This window comes from Glycine soja, chromosome 2 (genome assembly GCF_004193775.1).
Source record: "Glycine soja cultivar W05 chromosome 2, ASM419377v2, whole genome shotgun sequence".
Classification (NCBI taxonomy): domain Eukaryota; kingdom Viridiplantae; phylum Streptophyta; class Magnoliopsida; order Fabales; family Fabaceae; genus Glycine; species Glycine soja.
The window spans coordinates 31258763-31277080 of record NC_041003.1 but is presented as its reverse complement, the minus strand read 5'-3'; the positions used below and the strand labels follow the sequence as shown (position 1 = coordinate 31277080).

The 18318-nt window shown below is 38.2% G+C and overlaps 1 protein-coding gene across 1 annotated transcript; it reads left to right on the top strand.

Annotated features, from left to right (window-relative positions):
- The first annotated feature begins 5092 nt into the window (after window positions 1-5092).
- On the top strand, window positions 5093-16550 carry LOC114374975 (U-box domain-containing protein 14-like). The gene is made up of 4 exons (XM_028332706.1): window positions 5093-5189; window positions 5392-5660; window positions 13416-13459; window positions 16019-16550. The coding sequence occupies exons 1-4, from the start codon at window positions 5093-5095 to the stop codon at window positions 16548-16550; spliced, it is 942 nt and encodes a 313-aa protein (XP_028188507.1).
- The last annotated feature ends 1768 nt before the right edge of the window (window positions 16551-18318 follow it).

The following is an 18318-nucleotide window of genomic DNA, read 5'->3' as shown; positions in this document are numbered from 1 at the left end:
GGGTGTACAAAGAGTCACAACGAGGAGGGTGCAGACAGAACAAGGTGGAGCAGGAGAAGGAGGAGAGTTGTCGCAGGAAGAATAACAACCTTCACAGGAAGGAGAGGCGTTGTCGCAGGAGCTGTCATTGCGAGTGGGAGTTGCATGGCGGGGAAGGTGGTGTTTGGGTAGATGGTTTCTGAAGGAGGGATGTGTTAGGGTTGGGGTGGTGTTATCTCATTAAGGGTAATTTTGTAATTTCAAGGATGCTTGGGGTTGAAGGATACAAATATGGGAGTATAGGATTCAAAACCCTTGCTTCGACTGTGGGCAACAAAAATTAGATCGGGATTTAAATTCTACACTCCCATATGTGTATCCTACACTCGCCATTTCTGTTTGAAAATACCAAACTACCATTTTCCAACCCTAATACCTTCCTCTTTGTGCGAACTACTCCCAAGACAACACCTCCATCACCTGCGACGACAACTTCTTAACAACAACCTCGCGACCTCCTCCTCACCAGTCACAATGTTGCAAAACGTCCTCCCCCCTCTTCCTTCCTTTGCATGTTGCCATTGAAGGATAGAGTGCAATTCGGAACATTATGTTTTGTCTTTCGGAATGACAATTATAGAATGTTTTATTTTTTTTATTTTCAATCATTATTTTGGAGACACGATTCCGAAAGCTATATAGTAGCCTTTCAAAATGACTATTCCAAAACATAGATTGAGTTTTAGAATAGGTTTTCTATAATACATAATTTTTTTTTTTATTTTCAACCATTATTTTTTACTGATGCGAAACAGGCATTCTGAAAGTTATTTTTTACTATTATGGAACACCTATTTTGAAAGCAATTTTTTATTGTTATGGAACACCTATTTCGGAAGCAATTTTTTTTAATTGAAAAGATTGAGGCTTCTAAGACGATTTTTCAGAGAACCATCTTAGAATATTTTTTTTAAAAAAAAAATTAAGGATTCTAAGACGATTTTTCCAAAACTGTCTTAGAAAGTAAATTTTTTAAGATAATTTTTCAGATACTCATCTTAGCATGTCTTTTTTTAAAAAAAATTAAAAAATTAAAAATAATGAATTATCAGTAACCTATTTTTCCTTTCCTTGCTAATACGAACTTAGACTCTATTACATCATACATTTAATCATGAAATGTACAACTATTGTGGTATGATGTTTGAAACTCATGTCAAGATATTGAGTTAATTTGAATAAATTTCTCAATAAACACTCAAGTAAGAAAAAAATAAAATAAATTGGGAAGACAAAAGAAAACACACAAATCCTTAGTTTATGAAACAAATAAGGACAATATGAGGACTAACAAATAAGAAACATTGGGGAGCAATAATTACATGAGAAATGTGGTACAAGTTGTCGGATTGATGAGGGCTCTAAAATGGTTAACTGAGCATGTTTTATAATTCTCATAATATTTTTAATTTTTATAGACAAAAAAATTTTATTTTTCATAAAAAATATTAAATTTGTAGTCTTATAAATTTCTTTTTATTTTTTATGGATTCACAATCTCAATTTAAGATTTAAGCTGGGGAGGAGTGCAACCATAGGATGTGATTTGTTTTCTCCCGGTGATGAAGGAGGTTGATAAATCATCTTGAATATGAGCAATTAAATGTTAGCAAAGAAGGTTAGTGCGTATTTTTTTAAAGAGGAAAAAAATCAATTATTAAAGTACTAGACTTTAGCCTAGCATTTCTAATTGTTTTTTTATCATTTAGGGATGTAGTCGTTGAAAATGATTTCTTAAAAAAATATAGAAATATACTTAGTTATTACTCTTTTATTTTCTTGAAAATAATATATTCACCGTTATTTGTCGTAAAAAAAAGTTTAAATTTTTTATAATGAATTATTTTAAATAAATCAACTATTAAAATAGAAAATTAACTATTAAATTTTTTGCCATGGCGGTTGGCAAAAAATCTGCCATGCCATTCCACACCATGGCATCCCCATTTAACAATATTGCCCAAAATTAAAATACATGCATCACTTAAGAGAAAAAGTGATAATCAGCTAAGCCCATATACATGCTGAAGAAAAAGGAAAATATGTACGTACCAGCCTTGTCAAATCCAAACATAGCACCAAAATAAAAAGCCACAGCAAGCAAGCAAGCATCACTGTGTACAGCAACCAAAGATCCAGTCCTTTTCTTGCATCCCATCTCTGGCAAAGTTAATGCCCAATGCTGGCTCTGGAAGCTTGGGGGGCACCTCCTCAGCTAGCAGATTGACTTCCCACTGCTCACTTGGAAATCCATAAAGGCAAAGATTTTCCTTCTCTGCATCACAATTCACAAAGCTCACATAAGTTGAATAAAATATCTAAAATGTGGCAGAGTTTTGTGTTGAACAGAATTTGATTCTTTGAAAACAAAGAACTATGATTAAACCAATAATCTCGTCCATGATCCACATTACAGTGACTGAATTAATGATTTAAGTGCTAGATTTATACTTTCTAGCATGATAATTATATAGGTAGCGAAGACCATCCCCAAGGAGCAAGAACAATTAACACATTATTTACACACTTGTAATTTTTGTAAAACATAAAATAAAATTACACACTTGTTATAAATAGCAGCCATATTTGAAAGAATTTAAATTAAACATATGGAAAAATCTCTCTTGTACATATCATAATTCTCAAAGTGATATACGAGTTGATAAAAAGCTTTTTTTTTTTAATTTCTGAAAACACTAAAAAAAGTTTCAAAAACAAAATTAATTTCTGAAACTTAGTACTCATGCTCATGAAAAAAGTGATATAGTATACAAACTTATTTATTTGTTGCAGAGTAAGTCAAATGGATTGACTTATTCATAAACTTGTAGAGTAAACTTATTTATTCAAAAGCATACACAAAGTGAGATTTTTTCCAGGTAACTATTGTAACATAATAAAGCCGGTTAAAATGAAATATTGACCAAATTAAATTCTTCACATATAGGAAATTCTTTTATGTATGCTAATTAAAGGCCCTCCACTTCCCACGTCTCCCTCGTTAGGATCACAACCGGTTCTTTGTTCTTATACGAATTTTCCCATATACATGATAGCTCACCTGCTTAACATTTAAGTTCCTTCCCTTCTTATCATGGGTCGTCCCAATTTATTTAGCTCCAACTCCTGCAAAAATTCTTAGTAGATGGAACCGAAAACACACAACAGTTTAAATGTAATAGATAAATCAAAAGCATATGAGAAACTCTTAACATGAACTAAAGGCCAATATTACAGGCAATAAAAAAAATAAAATTGGTTGAGATTAACTGTCTTACCTAGGATTTATACTGATGCAGAACAATGAGGCACTAATATTGTAATGTGCAAGATGAAAACTCCAAGTCCATCAAATCTCAAATTAGTTATGTGAAGAGCATCATACGTTATTACGTTGTGACACTCCTAAATATTCAGCTATTATTCTGTCTCACATAAGTTGAAAAAAATATAGTTTCCCTTATATATATATATAGACTTCCGGTAGCCATTTACAAAACCGTGAAAGTAACACTTTCGAAAAATTAAGTTTGAAAACCCCACGGCTTTCGAAAAATTAAGTTTGAAAACCCCACGGCCTCAACATTCAACTAAATTCAAATTCCTCTCCAAATTGAAACAAACAAAAACACAATTTCCACTCTCCACTTCAGGAATCAGATCAATTCAATGTTCCAGACAGGGGGGAAAGAAACAAAATATAAACGTAGACCAAAATAAATAATAAAAATACAATCTTTTTCTTTTCTATGAAACAAAACGTTACCGGGATCGCACTGCGGGTAGAACTCTTCAACATCTGGAGTAACCACACAGAAACCAATTTAATTAAACATGTAAAAAAGAGAGGGAAAAAAAACCAAACAAACAAACGTTAGGGTGAGGGCGAGCCCTGGTGCAGCGGTAAAGTTGTGCCTTGGTGACTTGTTGGTCATGGGTTCGAATCCGGAAATAGCCTCTTTGCATATGCAAGGGTAAGCCTGCGTACAACATCCCTCCCCCATACCTTCGCATAGCGAAGAGCCTCTGGGTAATGGGGTACGAAGTTTTTTTAAACAAACGTTAGGGTGCAAAAAAAATGATTTAATTTTTTTTTTAAGTAAAGGAAAAAAAATTGAAATGAAAAAAAGGATAAGAAGAAAGAAAGAAGTAGCAGTAAGAACCTGTGGTGAGGGCTTTAATCAAAGCAACTTTGCGACCCTTGAAATCCCTAAAGACCTCTTCGACAGTACAAGGATTGTAACCTGCGTCCATGATGTCTGTCTGAGGTGTTGGCGTTGTTGAATGCAAATATGGAACTATGGAAGCAAAGGTTTTAACTATTTGACCCTTTTCTTTCTCTCTCTTTTCTCTCTGTGTAAGTGTGGAGAGTGTGCAACACAACACACACACACCTACAACATTACATAGCGTAGTACACGCTGCGCTGCACAAGCTTTTTTATTAACAAGACTTGAATCAGGGAGAATTGGATTGTATTAACCGGATTTGATAAAAGCCCACCGGGTCCCTTACAAACTCAACGCTTAAACAAAAATAATGGCAGAAAACACAATCTAAAATGGCGTTCTCAACTGTTTATTTTATTTTATTTTTTAGTAAAATAAAACCATAGCAAGAGTGAATTAGAAAATTTGAAAAAAGAAACAGAATCATACAACCATGAAACAAGTCTTGAGGGCTTCACTGATCGGAACCAAACCTCCATTTGCAAGCTCGACGCAGCAACTTGGAAATAAAATCCAAAAACCACAAAGTCAGAACTCCAATCTCATTTTGAAAATAAAGAGAGCAACAACAAAAACTACTACAGAAAAAAAATCAAAATCAAAGGGAAAAAAAATCAGAAACAAGGTTCTAACATTTCTCTCACATGAGCCTTTTTTCCCTATCCTAATTTGTTTTTCTTCTTTTTCCTTTTGTTATTCAGCTTAAAAAAAAATTCTAATGGAAAAAACACTTGACTGGCAAAGAAATAGTGAGGCGAAAAGAGAGAGTGGGAGAGAAGATATTATTCTGGGAATGCTGACCGGTACAAAATGAAGAACGCCCAATGCGACTCCAATGGGATCTGCTTCTTGGCATTCCTGGTCGCCATTTTCAGCTTCACCAGAGGGTAAAAGTCATTTGGATGTTTCGGAAGAGGATAGGTTGATTAGGCTCCAACGCTTCCTCTATTTCTTTCTTGGATCAGATCTAGTATGAAGAAATGGAGTTAGTTACTTCAGTTAGAGGGTAGTTAGATTAGTTGGCAATTAGTTAGAATGGAGTTAGTTACTAAGTTTGTTAAGCTGGATATAAAGCATTGTGTATGCAACCTTGTATTCAATAATCATTAATAATATTTTGCAGATTTCCTTGCTGCACAAAGCTCTCTATCAATATGGTATCAAAGGAAATACACTTCTTCTGCTTTCTCTGATTTCCTTCTAGCTTTTCTTCTCCTTTTTCTCTTTGGTTTCATGGGTGCCATGGATGATTCTAATCTCTTTCCCATACAAACCAGTGATAATCCTGGTTTGAGCCTCGTCACTCATCCTTTATCTGGAGAGAATTATAATTCTTGGAAGAAAGCCATCAAGATGGCACTTCTTGGCAAAAATAATTTGCTTTTGTGGATGGTTCCATTCTCGAACCTCCATTAGAGCACTCCAGTCATGCTTTATGGCAGTAAAATGATAGCATCGTTGCTTCTTGGCTTCTCAACTCTCTTACAAAGGAGATACAAGTAAGCATCCTTCATTGTCCCACTGCTCAAGCTATTTGGAATGATCTTAAGGAGAGATTTGAACAAAGGAATGGTCCCTTGATTTTCCAGTTGAAACATGAACTAGCAAATCTACAGCAGGGTTCTATGTCTGTCTCATCCTATTATCACTATTAGAAAATACACTTTCAACATCGGTTATTTAGAACATTCTACATTGGTTCTAAAACCGATGTTGAAAGTGACGATGTTGAATGTATGAATGTTAACATCGGTTTTGGAGAACCGATGTTAACATACATATGACAACATCGGTTCTCTAAATACCCAATGTTAAACACAATGAACAACAGCAAAAAAAGTGTACGCATGATGAACGTTGACATCGGTTTTCCAGTAAAACCGATGTTAATATGTTAGTTTAACATCGGTTTTGTAAAAAAACCGATGTTAATGTATGCCCTTAACATCGGTTTTGCTAGAAAACCGATGTCAACGTTGATCATGCATACACTTATTTGGTGTAGTTCTTTATGTATAACATCGGTTATGTGTACATAACCGATGTTAATATTCAAATATTCACATCGGTTATTTATAATTAACCGATGCTAATGTACAACAATTGACATCGGTTATCTACAGATAACTGATGTTAAAATACAAACGCTGACATCGGTTATACACAAATAACCGATGTTAATATACAAACGTTAACATCAGTTTTCTATAATAATCGATGTTAAAGTTCATATCGACATCGGTTTTTGTAAATAACTGATGTTGGTTATGATATTAACATCGGTTTTTGTTAATAACCGATGTTGTTTTCAAGTATTTTTTTATATATACTTTTTGTTTTTACAGTAAACCCAAAATTGTACCTGTCAAATGCTATTTCAGGAAGCCCAATTCATAGCAAATAAACATTTTATTCTGCTTTCAAGCAGTTTTAATGATAATAAACATCAAATAATTGATTTATTATAAAGAACAATCATCAAATGAATTCAATGTTCATGTTACATAGAAAATGTAAAAAATGCTAAAAAATGTCCCTAAATCCTAGGTCTGATCTCTAACTCGGAGATAAAATTGTGCCCACTGGATCTGCAATGTTTTTAATCTCTCTGGCTCCAATGGTCTAGGATCGTTAAAATACTGTATGATGAAATAAATCATAATAAGTTAATAATGTAATACAAATTATAAATAAATCGATTTTCTTTGAAATAAACTTACCGCTTCCCAATTATTTCTAAAAGTTCCTAAAATGATGGTGGATATCCAGTGCATCACATAGTAGCTGCGCTCAAGACTTCCTTTTTGTCTATTACACTAAATACATAATGAAATTTGGATATTAATTAAACAACTAGTGTACAGACACATAAATAAATATATATAAGTGGAAGTTTTATGTAAATGGCGTACCTTGACGACAATCCACCTAGCAGAAGCCTTTGATTTAGGCTGTGGAGCATCATCAAGACCCTTGATAGCACTGTTCCATATGAGTAACAATTAAAAACTGGTGTTGTACGTTGAGGTATTACAATGCAAATGTATTGAAAAGAACACTAACCTATTAATAATCCCCTTAAGGTAGTTGTCTGGCCTGTTATGCAATGAACAAAACCAGACAACTAATTGTTCCTTGGACAGGATGACCACCATCTGCCAGTGTCCACTACAGTGAAACCTAAAATGGGTTAGTACATTAGTAAACATTAATTAAATTTTGTTATTTTGTGACTTACCCATTTAGGTAGGCTCCAAGATACACATCGCATTGTGAACTATGCATCCAACTCTTTATGTAACTTTCAGATTCAAACTGCGATTGCCCAGACCTCTGAATGGACTGTGGCTCGAGGAATCCATAGATATCAGAATTCCCCGCTCGCATCCATGTTTCAGTGAGATGCCTGTTTATGTTAAGTCAAAGTTAAATATTCATGAATTGAAAGCCATAACTTAGGTAATTAAAAGCCTTTTATATAAAGACTTACAGAATCCACAACTGTAACACTGATATGCTGAGACATTGACCACCGTGTGCGATTTCGGAGAGGTCTTCGTGCTTTATGTACAGGGGGAAATCTGGATTAACGACCCCGAACACGGTGGCATCTCATCTAACCTGATAAGGCCTCAAGAAAAGCTCTGGGATGGTCAATGTCATTAGATACAGCGGATCATCGACCTCTGGATGGGGCTTCGGAGGTGGTTTTGGCGGAGACACAACTACCTGTTCATGAAACAAAGTTAAATTGCCAAATTTGAGGCACGCTTAATGAATTAATTTTAAAAAAAGAAACATATATTAAGGACAATAAGTACCTGCTGTGATAAAGACTTAACCAGATGCGTCGGCCAAGCAAAAAAGGTGTGAAGTGCCTGCCCCACTAAGGAAACCTCATCAGTGGGTACAGGAACTGGAGCATCTGCATCTGTAACCTCCTCCACACTCACCTTTACTTGGCCAGGCAACAAAGGAGTGTTATGAACAAGAGTGGATCCCTCATAAACTCTCCCCATGGCAACCAGGCGGGCAGGATCTGCTTCTATGTACAAGCCGCACCTGTCAGAGTCACCCGTCTCAGGATCGTTTCCTGAGGGATCAACATAACTCCCCTTTGTGCTCACTCGAGGACAAGAGGCTCAGGAGGCACTGCAAGTCCCTGAGATTGTATCTGCGACTGAAGCTGGTTGAAGGATGCCATGACCTGCCTTGTCACTTTCTCTGTGATGGACTCCTCTAGCTGGTCCTTGATCTGCTGGGTCAGCTGCTATAATTCGTCAAGAGGCAGGGAGGAAGCACTACGGGACGTCCGTGGAGCCGATCCAAAGTATTGCTTGATGGTGACACCGGCTCCAGCAGCATGGACACGTCCAGGGTGCTCTGGACATCCAATAGTAATGGCCAGAACATCCTGACGTCCACGGGGGACGAACGATCCCTGTGTGGCCTGCTCCTCAAACGAATCCTACACAGAAAACACACAGTGGTACATGGCATTCTCAAAATATTCAAACATAATTGTAATGGTTAGTTGAAAATGACTTACAATCTTCTCAGCGATTTCCTTTGCGGCCTCAGTCATCATCTCCTCTATTTTCTTCGTGCGGGCCATCTTCCACTTCACGTGGCGTCTGACCGGGGATGGAGGGTCGATGACGCCATCAACGCTTCCTGACTGTGCAGCTTCCTCCAGCTTCTTCTTTGTCTTCTCAGCCAGGAGCTTCTGCTCCAAATAATCATAACCCCCACGAGACAAAATGTGGGGGGCAGTATTCTGCTTCTGGATGGCCTGTGCCTTGATGTGCACATCCTGAAAAAATTAAACAATAATGTTTGAAATGAGTAGAATGAAGTATAACAACATCATGTTTAATATGAAAAACAACTTAAACGGCAAGGAACATAGCTCCCAAGAAGGGTCTCTGTGAGTCTGGCAAAACTGGGCCCACTTTTCCTTGCTGATGTCGTATTTGTCACTGACAGTGTCCTCGACACCGTCCTGATCGGCTACAAGGGCCCATTTCCTCGTGAGGTCTGATTTAAACTACCTTCATCTCTCCCCCACGGTCTGTAGTAACTTCCTTTTCGTCCTATTGTCAGAAGCCTCTGGGATATCAAATTCCGCCTGACAACATCAAACAAAGTTTATTTGTTACAATAATGTATTTTTTGGCTATTAATTACACAAAATCAAATAAGAAAAGAGAAATACCTGAATATCCTCCCAAATCAGGTCCTTCTGAGCAGTAGGGACCTCCTTCCAGTTCTCGTAGGTGATGTCTACCTTATCACGTGCCACAATCCCCAAATATGCATCACTGGTCTCTCAACACCAGGTGGTCCAGTGGACAACGATTGTAGACGTGAGGCTTTGCGTGTCCGCTTCACGGCAGACGTTGAAGCCGATGCGTCCGAAGTAGGAGGAGGAGAAGGAGGAGAAGGAGGAGGAGGAGTAGGAGTGGAGGTAGGTGGAGAACCCATGATCTTTTATTCAATAACATACAAAATAGGATTAATGAAAAGATCGAGGATCAGTCATAAGTTATTTTTGGAAGGCAAAACAATAATATTATTAAACAAAACCCCACCACATAAGGAGACAAGACAAATTAACCAAAGGACTCTGAAAGATTGGTAGTTGTGCTTTTTAATTGTGATTTGGGGCAACCATGTTATAAAAAGTCTATTACATGTAATCAACAATCAATGTATGTTTGATGGAATATAAATACTATATCTTCAAAAATACACATGTACATGGCATCCTTAGGACTTCATCCATGTTTTCTTTGATATTGATTTTCTTTTTGGCAGAAAAGAAAGAGGGAAACGAGCAACAATTTGAAGGTTGTACATTCAGGAACTAAAAAAATTCAAAATAGCTAGTAATAAGAGGGATTTGTTTTTGGGATTTTCTGAGCACCAACAGCGGCTACGCAAGAAGCTTGCACTTGAGGAGGGAAAGATATTTGCAGCTAATGAACAACTTTCTTAACTATTTGTCCTTCAGATTTTACTGTTTTTTTTCTAATATGTAAATATAAATAATATAAGGCTATGGCTTATGGACATGGTCATTTTTACCCCTAACAATCTTAGAAGTAAATATAGACCATGTTTTTACGCGATACCCTTATACCATTTATATTTACATATTAGCAAAAAGAAACAGTAAAATCTTAAGGACAAATAGTTAAGATAGTTGTTCATTAGCTGCAAATATCCTTCCCTCCTCAAGTGCAAGCTTCTTGCGTAGGCACTCTTGCTGCTCAGAAAATCCCAAAAACAAATCCCTCTTATTACTAGCTATTTTGAATTCTTTAGTTCCTGAATGTACAACCTTCAAATTGTTGCTCATTCCCCTCTTTGAGAATGAGGAGGATCTTCATAGGACTTCATCCAGCTGATGTTTATCGCCAGTTTCATAATCCACCACCCTTTTCTTCTGTGCCTTCTCACGTTTGTTGTTGTTAAACCCATATTTATGCCTTCTTCCCTTCATGTCTTGTTTTATCACAACTTTAGCTGAATCTCCCATCTTCAGCATAGTTGAATCTCCTGTCTTATTCTCTAATGACACACTTTGATGGCTTGTATCTCTTTTCTTCGTATGTTCTAGTGCTTCAGCTTCAGAATGCATAGAGCAATCAGAATTTTCCAGTCATCACCAAAGGCTTCTGCATCAGCGTTGACACTCTCCACCCTCTTTGCTTTATGCTTCTGTGTTTTCTTCCGTGCTTCTTCCTTATAATTCTCAGATTTATTGGAGGTCTCACTAGAAGGATCAGCACCAATCCATGCCTGTTCCTCCTCTACCAGCTCAATATCTTTCCTTTCACCTTTGATTTTGTAAACTACACTGTAATTTACAAAACAAAAGTTGAAAGGAAAGATATTGACCTGGTAGACGAGGAAGAAGCACGGATTGGTGCTGATCGTTCTAGCGCAACCTCGAATAAAGCTGAGATTTATAACGAGGAGGCACGAAAGAAAATACATAAGCATAAACCAAAGAGGGTGGAGAGTGTCAATGATGATGCAAAAGCCTTTGGTGATCACTGGAAAATTCTAATTGCTTTATGCATTCTGAAGCTGAAGCATTAGAACATATGAAGAAAAGAGATACAGGCCATCAAAGTGTGTCATTGGAGAATAAGACAGGAGATTCAACTATGCTGAAGATGGGAGATTCAGCTAAAGTTGTGATAAAACAAGACATGAAGGGAAGAAAGCATAAATGTGGGTTTAACAACAATAAACGTGAGAAGACAGAGAATAAAAGGGTGGTGGATGATGAAACTGGTGACAAAAATCAGCTGAATGAAGTCCTAAGGAGGCAAATTGAAACAAAAAACTGATGCCTCAATCAGAGAAAAATGTAGTTGTCACTTACTTGCTTTGGTGACCTCTGTCTCTGCAGAAAATTACATTAGACGATGTTAATCAATTCTCCTTCATCATGATCATTTCGATTAGCATGAATGTCGTCAGCTTCTTCTTCTCCGACAACGTTAGGAGTGATTTGAGCGGCCAAAGGACTAACATAGGTGTCCATGTATGAATCATCATCTTCTACATTAACACCAACTATTTTGCCCTGCAGAACCACGCACCACCTTTCATCACAAGGGTCTTGCACGTAAAATACTTGTCTAGCTTGTTCTGCCATGATGAAAGGGTCATTGTGGTAACCAAGTTTCTTTAGATCTACCAGCATAAATCCTATATCATCGGTGCGCACACCGGTGTTGCTGTCAACCCATTTACATTTGAAAACACATACTGTAAATTTCACATAATTAAGCTCCCAAATTTCATCAATGAACCCAAAGTAAGGGATGAAAGCTACACAGGGATTGGCATCATTGACACTTGCAAAGTGTTGAGATTCAGCCCTTAGGGTGACCCCGTTGTTCTGCATTGTACTTTTGTCATCTTGTGCTTTTGTGTAAAATGAATACTTGTTTATGTCGTATCCTTGCTAGGTTATAACATTTCTTTTAGGCCCATATGCTAGCTTTCTTAATGTTTCTGAAGCATTCTCATCTGCAAAGATTGTATCTTTAAACCAATCACAGAAAGTCTTATTATGATTTTTCAACACCCAATTCTTTGACATTTTCGGATTATTCTGTTTGACTAAAGCTTCATGCTTAACTATGTATGGCAAAACTTCATTATTGTTGTTCAAGACATACAAGTGAGCTTATAACAAATCTTCTACACTTGGAGTGATCACCTGCAGTCCTCTTGAACCCTTACCACCCACTCTATCATCATGCCGAGACTCAGGAAGCCCAACAGGTTTAGCCTTCTCTAAGTATTCTGAACAAAATTCAATGGCATCTTTTCCAATGTACCTCTCAACAATAGATGCTTCTGGACGATATAGATTCTTTGTATACCCTTTTAAGATCTTCATGTATCGCTCAACCGGGTACATCCATCGTAGATAAACAGGACCACAACATTTGATTTCTCTGACCAGATGCACAATCAAGTGAATCATGATGTCAAAGAAAGCAGGGGGAAAATACATCTCCAACTGGCACAGTATAATTGTGGCCTCATTTTCCAACTCATCAAACATGACTGGATCAATGACTTTGCTACATATAGCATGGAAGAAAAAGCACAGGCGAGTTATCGTTATCCTGACTTTGTTTGGCAACATGTCTCGTATAGCCACGGCTAACAATTGTTGCATGAGCACATGACAATCGTGAGACTTTAACCCTACAAGCTTAAGCTCCTTCAACTGCACAAGGCTCTTAATATTTGAAGAGTATCCTTGTGGAACCTTCACCCGACAAAGACACTGACAAAAACTTATCTTCTCCTTCTTGGATAAAGTATGGCAGGCTGGGGGCAAGTAAATTTTCTTCCTATCAGACCTTGGATGCAACTGTGATCGTATACCCATATCAGCTAGATCTTGACGGGTATTCAAGCCATCCTTCATCTTGCCTTGAATGTTAAGGAGTGTCCCAATCACACTGTCACAAACATTTTTCTCCACATGCATAACATCAATACAATGTCTAACGTCAAGATCACACCAGTATGGAAGATCCAAGAAAATGGACCTCTTCTTCCATATGCAACTCTGACTTTTATCCTTCTTTTGGGTCTTCCCAAATACAGTATTCAGATGTTGAACCCGTTGATATACCTGCTCCCAGTCAACGGTATTGGCACAATATCATGCTCTTGACTTCCATTAAAAGCTTTTTTCAGTCGTCTGTAAGGATGATTGGGTATTAGAAAGCGGCGATGCCTACTGTAGATTGTTTTTCTCCCATGTTTAAGTTGTATGTAACTTGTATTTTCTTCATAGATGGGGCATGCATGATGACCCTTAACACTGTAACCGCTGAGATTCGCATATGCTGGAAAGTCATTAATGGTACAAAAAAGCATTGCACGCATTTCAAAGGTCTCCTTGCGAAATGCATCAAACACTACAACCCCCTCGTCCCACAACTTTCTCAGATCTTCAACCAACGGACTTAGATAAACATCAATGTCATTTCCTGGCTGTCTTAGGCCCGATATCATCATAGACAACATCATGTATTTTCGCTTCATGCATAACCAAGGAGGCAAATTGTAAATTACTAGCAGAACTGGCCATGAACTGTGTTGAGTGCTTAAGGTGCCATATGGATTCATTCCATCACTGGCTAGTCCAAGTCTAAGATTTCTTGGCTCATTCCTGAAATCCGGATACAAACCATCAATCTTCTTCCACTGGGAGCAATCAGCCGGATGACGGACCATTCCATCAGAAATCCTTCCATTTGCATGCCATGTAAGGTCTTTTGCGTCGTCCTCGTTAGCAAAAAGATGCTGAAACCTTGGAATGATTGGAAGATACCACAAAACCTTCGCTGGGGGGCCCTTGTTGGAGTTTTCATCAGAACTACTTTCTTCTTCATCCTTCACTTTGTACCGTGAAGTCCCACAGATAGGGCATTTGGACATTTCTTGGAATTCATGCCTGTACAGTATGCAATCATTGGGGCAAGCATGAATCTTCTAATACTCCATACCCATCAGACACAATATCTTTTTTGCCTTATAGTAACTTTTAGGCAATGTGTTGTCCTCTGGAAGAAGATTGTGCACTACCTCAAGCAGTGAGGTGAAACTTTTGTCACTCCACCCATACCTGGCCTTCACATTAACCAAACTTAACACAACAGACAACAGGGTTAAGGAATTCTTGCACCCTGCATACAAAGGCTTCTTAGAATCACTCTGCAATCCTTCATACACAGGGGCGTGTGCTTGTTGGAAAGACTCTTGTCCAAGGTCACGAATCATGTCCTCTAACCGATCTCCCATTTCTACATCAAACGGTTCAGATTGGGACCCACTCTGCATGTCTGTCACTTCACCATGCCATATCCATGTTGTGTAATTCTTCTTAATCCCATCACACAATAGATGGTCCCGTATGTCATCGAGTAATTGTCGTCTTCCATTCAAACAGTTGAGGCAAGGACAATAATATTTTCCTTCTTCATTCGGTCGACCGAATGAAGAAGCAAATTGCAAGAACTGTTCGACGCCATCCTCATATTCTGGGCTCATGCAACTTTCATTCATCCAACTTCGATCCATCTAAGCAATTCCATGCATGAAAATCTCACTTTTTTATTTATAGGTGTGGCCCTATCCCATTTAGGAAAACTGTATTTTATGTTAGCTTCAAACGTCAGGGTTACCATTATTTACAAAAATTTGACTAAATTTCGGCAACATTTCACATTGGTCTCCAAGTACACGACATGACATCGGTCAAATGAATTTCCCGATAATCAGGTATGCACTCGGAGAACAACTTGAAATGCATTGAACCGAAATTTAATCAAATTAATGAAAATAATAATAACCTTCACGAATGAATCTAACATAAAAATACCAGTCTCCCCAAACTGTCCAAACGGACAATTCAAGACTAAATACAATGGCTAATGCAAACTGTCCGCAAGATTCATTGCATTCAGTCTCAAACGGGAATCTAAGGTTCACTCACCATGAACAACAGTTGTTTATATAGCAAATTACACTGATCACATACAAGAACATACAAAAGGTCAAATTCAATTACAGACAAATATAGACATCAACAGTTGTTTATGTAACTAATTTCAAATGCTGGGTTTGAAGGGTGCTTATGCTTTAATATTGTAGTTGGGTATATGTGTGTGTGTGTGTGTGTATGATGAGGGTCTGTGTGTATCATGAGGGTTGAGACAAGGAGACCCTTTGGCTCCATTACTCTTTGACTTAGTGGCTGAAGGACTGACAGGGCTAATGAGGGTCTGTGTGTGTGTTTCTGTGTGTGTGTGTGTGTGTGTGTGTGTGGCTGTGTGTGTGTGTGTGTGTGTGTGTGTGTGTGTGGGTGTGTGTGTGTGTGTGTGTGTGGGTGGGTGTGTGTGTGTGTGTGTGTTTTTGTGTGTGTGTGTGTGTGTGTGTGTCTGTGTTTCTGTGTGTGTGTGTGTGTGTGCCTGTGTGTGTGTGTGTGGGTGTGTGGCTGTGTGTGTTTGTTTCTGTGTCTGTGTGTTTCTGTGTGTGTGTGTGTGTGTGTGTGTGTGTGTGTGTGTGTGTGTGTGTGTTTCTGTGTGTGTGTGTCTGTGTGTGTGTTGAAGAACCTGCCCCAAGACACAGTAGACACTTGTGCATACAACCCTTACCCCTAACTATGTTTTAAAGACTTTGATTGCTTTGTGGTGTGAAAGCAACGGTATTGAGCTACCAAAGAGGCAAGGGAACTGTAGAAGAAAGAAATGTGGTGGCAGCAGTCTTTCAGAGGATGCTGCTACTACTCTAATAAAGTTACTTTGTGAAGGTACTCCTACAGGTAAGAAGGATGCTGCTACTGCTATCTTCAACCTATCTATTTATCAGGGAAATAAACCAAGAGCTGTAAAAGCTGGTTTAGTAGCCCCACTGATTCAATTTTTGAAGGATGCTGGGGGTGGAATGGTAGATGAAGCAGTAGCTATTATGGCAATCCTTGCAAGCCACCATGAAGGCAGGGTAGCGATCGGTCAGGCCAAGCCAATTCATATTCTTATTGAGGTTATACGAACTAGCTCTCCACGCAATCGAGAGAATGCTGCTGCTGTCATGTGGTCACTATGCACCGGAGAACCACTACAATTAAAACTAGCGAAAGAACATGGTGCAGAAGCAGCACTGCAGGAGTTGTCAGAAAATGGAACTGATAGAGCTAAGATAAAAGCTAGAAGCATATTGGAACTCTTGTAGCGAATGGAAGGGGTTGATAATCTGCAGAGTTCATAGTCTCAATGTTGCTTCGTTATATAGCTCATAGATGGTCTGAAAAATTAGAGGACCTATGGCAGCTCAAAATCCCTTTAAAACCAACAACATTTGCTTGGCGATTGATCAAAGATACAATCCCAACTAAAGGGAATTTGCGGAGGAGACAATTCTTATGGGGAGGAGGTATGGAGCAGAGGAAAATTGCTTGGGTGAGCTGCAAGGAAGTATGCCAACCAAAAGATAAAGGGGGTCTCGGTATTAAAGACCTTAAGAACTTTAACTCAGCTTTGCTGGCAAAATGGTGCTGGGACTTATTTCATAAGCAAGAGGAACCTTGGGTAAAAATACTCATATCAAAGTATGGAGGCTGGAGGGCATTGGAGGAAGGCATTAGAGGAAGCCAAGACTCTATTTGGTGGAGGGACCTGCTATCAAGTCAGCAGCAACAGCAGAACCAGGTAGTCAAAACGAAAAGAAATTGGAAGGTGGGAGGTGGGGAGAAGTTCAGATTTTGGGAGGACCCTTGGACACATAATGCTATACCATTAATGGACAAATATCCAAGGTTGTACCGAATTTCTGATCAACAGAAACAAATCATTATGAATATGGGGAATAACACCAATGGCGGATGGGAGTGGAAGCTATCTTGGAGGAGGGCTTTTTTGATAGTGAAATTCAAATGGCAGATAATTTCCTTGGAGAACTATCACAGCAGCAGATTCAGCCAAATAGGGAGGATAGGTGGAGCTGGAAGCATGATCAAAGTGGATACTACTCAACAAAAAGCGGATATGACTTGATATGAGAAACACAGATGGGAGCTAATCAGAATTTGGACTTTGTGGACATTTGGAAGCTCAAAATACCAAGTAAATCACTGGTTTTTGCTTGGAGGCTAATTAGGGACAGACTTCCAACTAGGATGAATCTTAGAAGGCGGCAGGTTGTGATAAATGAGGTACAGTGCCCATTTTGTGGAGATGTAGAGGAGGAGGCTACCCATTTATTTTTTAGTTGTAAAAAGATCCTACCCATATGGTGGGAGTCTTTATCTTGGGTTGGAGTAGCAACAGTACTACCTCAAAATCTTAGGGACCATTACCTGCAGCACATGACTGATTTTACAGGGGGAAAGCAACTCACAAGATGGAGATCCTGGTTGATTGCTATGACTTGGACAACATAGAAGCACAGAAACAGAATAATATTCCAAAACGACACGTTTGATGGAAGTAAATTGCTTGATGATGCACTTCTAGTACTTTGGACATGGATTAGAAATATGGAGAGAGACTTTGGAACACATTTTAATCAGTGGTCCTCCATCCTAAAGGAAGTGTTTAGTAAATAGGCTGTAGAGGATTCAGAATCTATGTATCAATTAGCTTGTTGTAAGTGGTTCTATTATAAAACAGCAACCAAATGCACATTTATATCTACCAATGTAATCTTAGTACCACTGGTACTTTTGAATATATATAATATCTAATTTTGCTGAGCAAAAAAAAAGGGAATTTACGGAGAAGACAGCTCGAGAAAGGCTTTGCCCAGCCCTACAACTATTGGTCTAGTAATTTATCAACAACATTTTTTTATTAGGGTAGCAGTGCAGGGTTATTGTATTCTATTTAGATTGGCACCTGATTCGTAGGACCTATGGTTCTGCAAGTCTACTGGTTTCTACCTTGTATATTTAGTACCTCTGTTACTCACAGTTATTAATACAAATTATAATTTTGCTGATAAA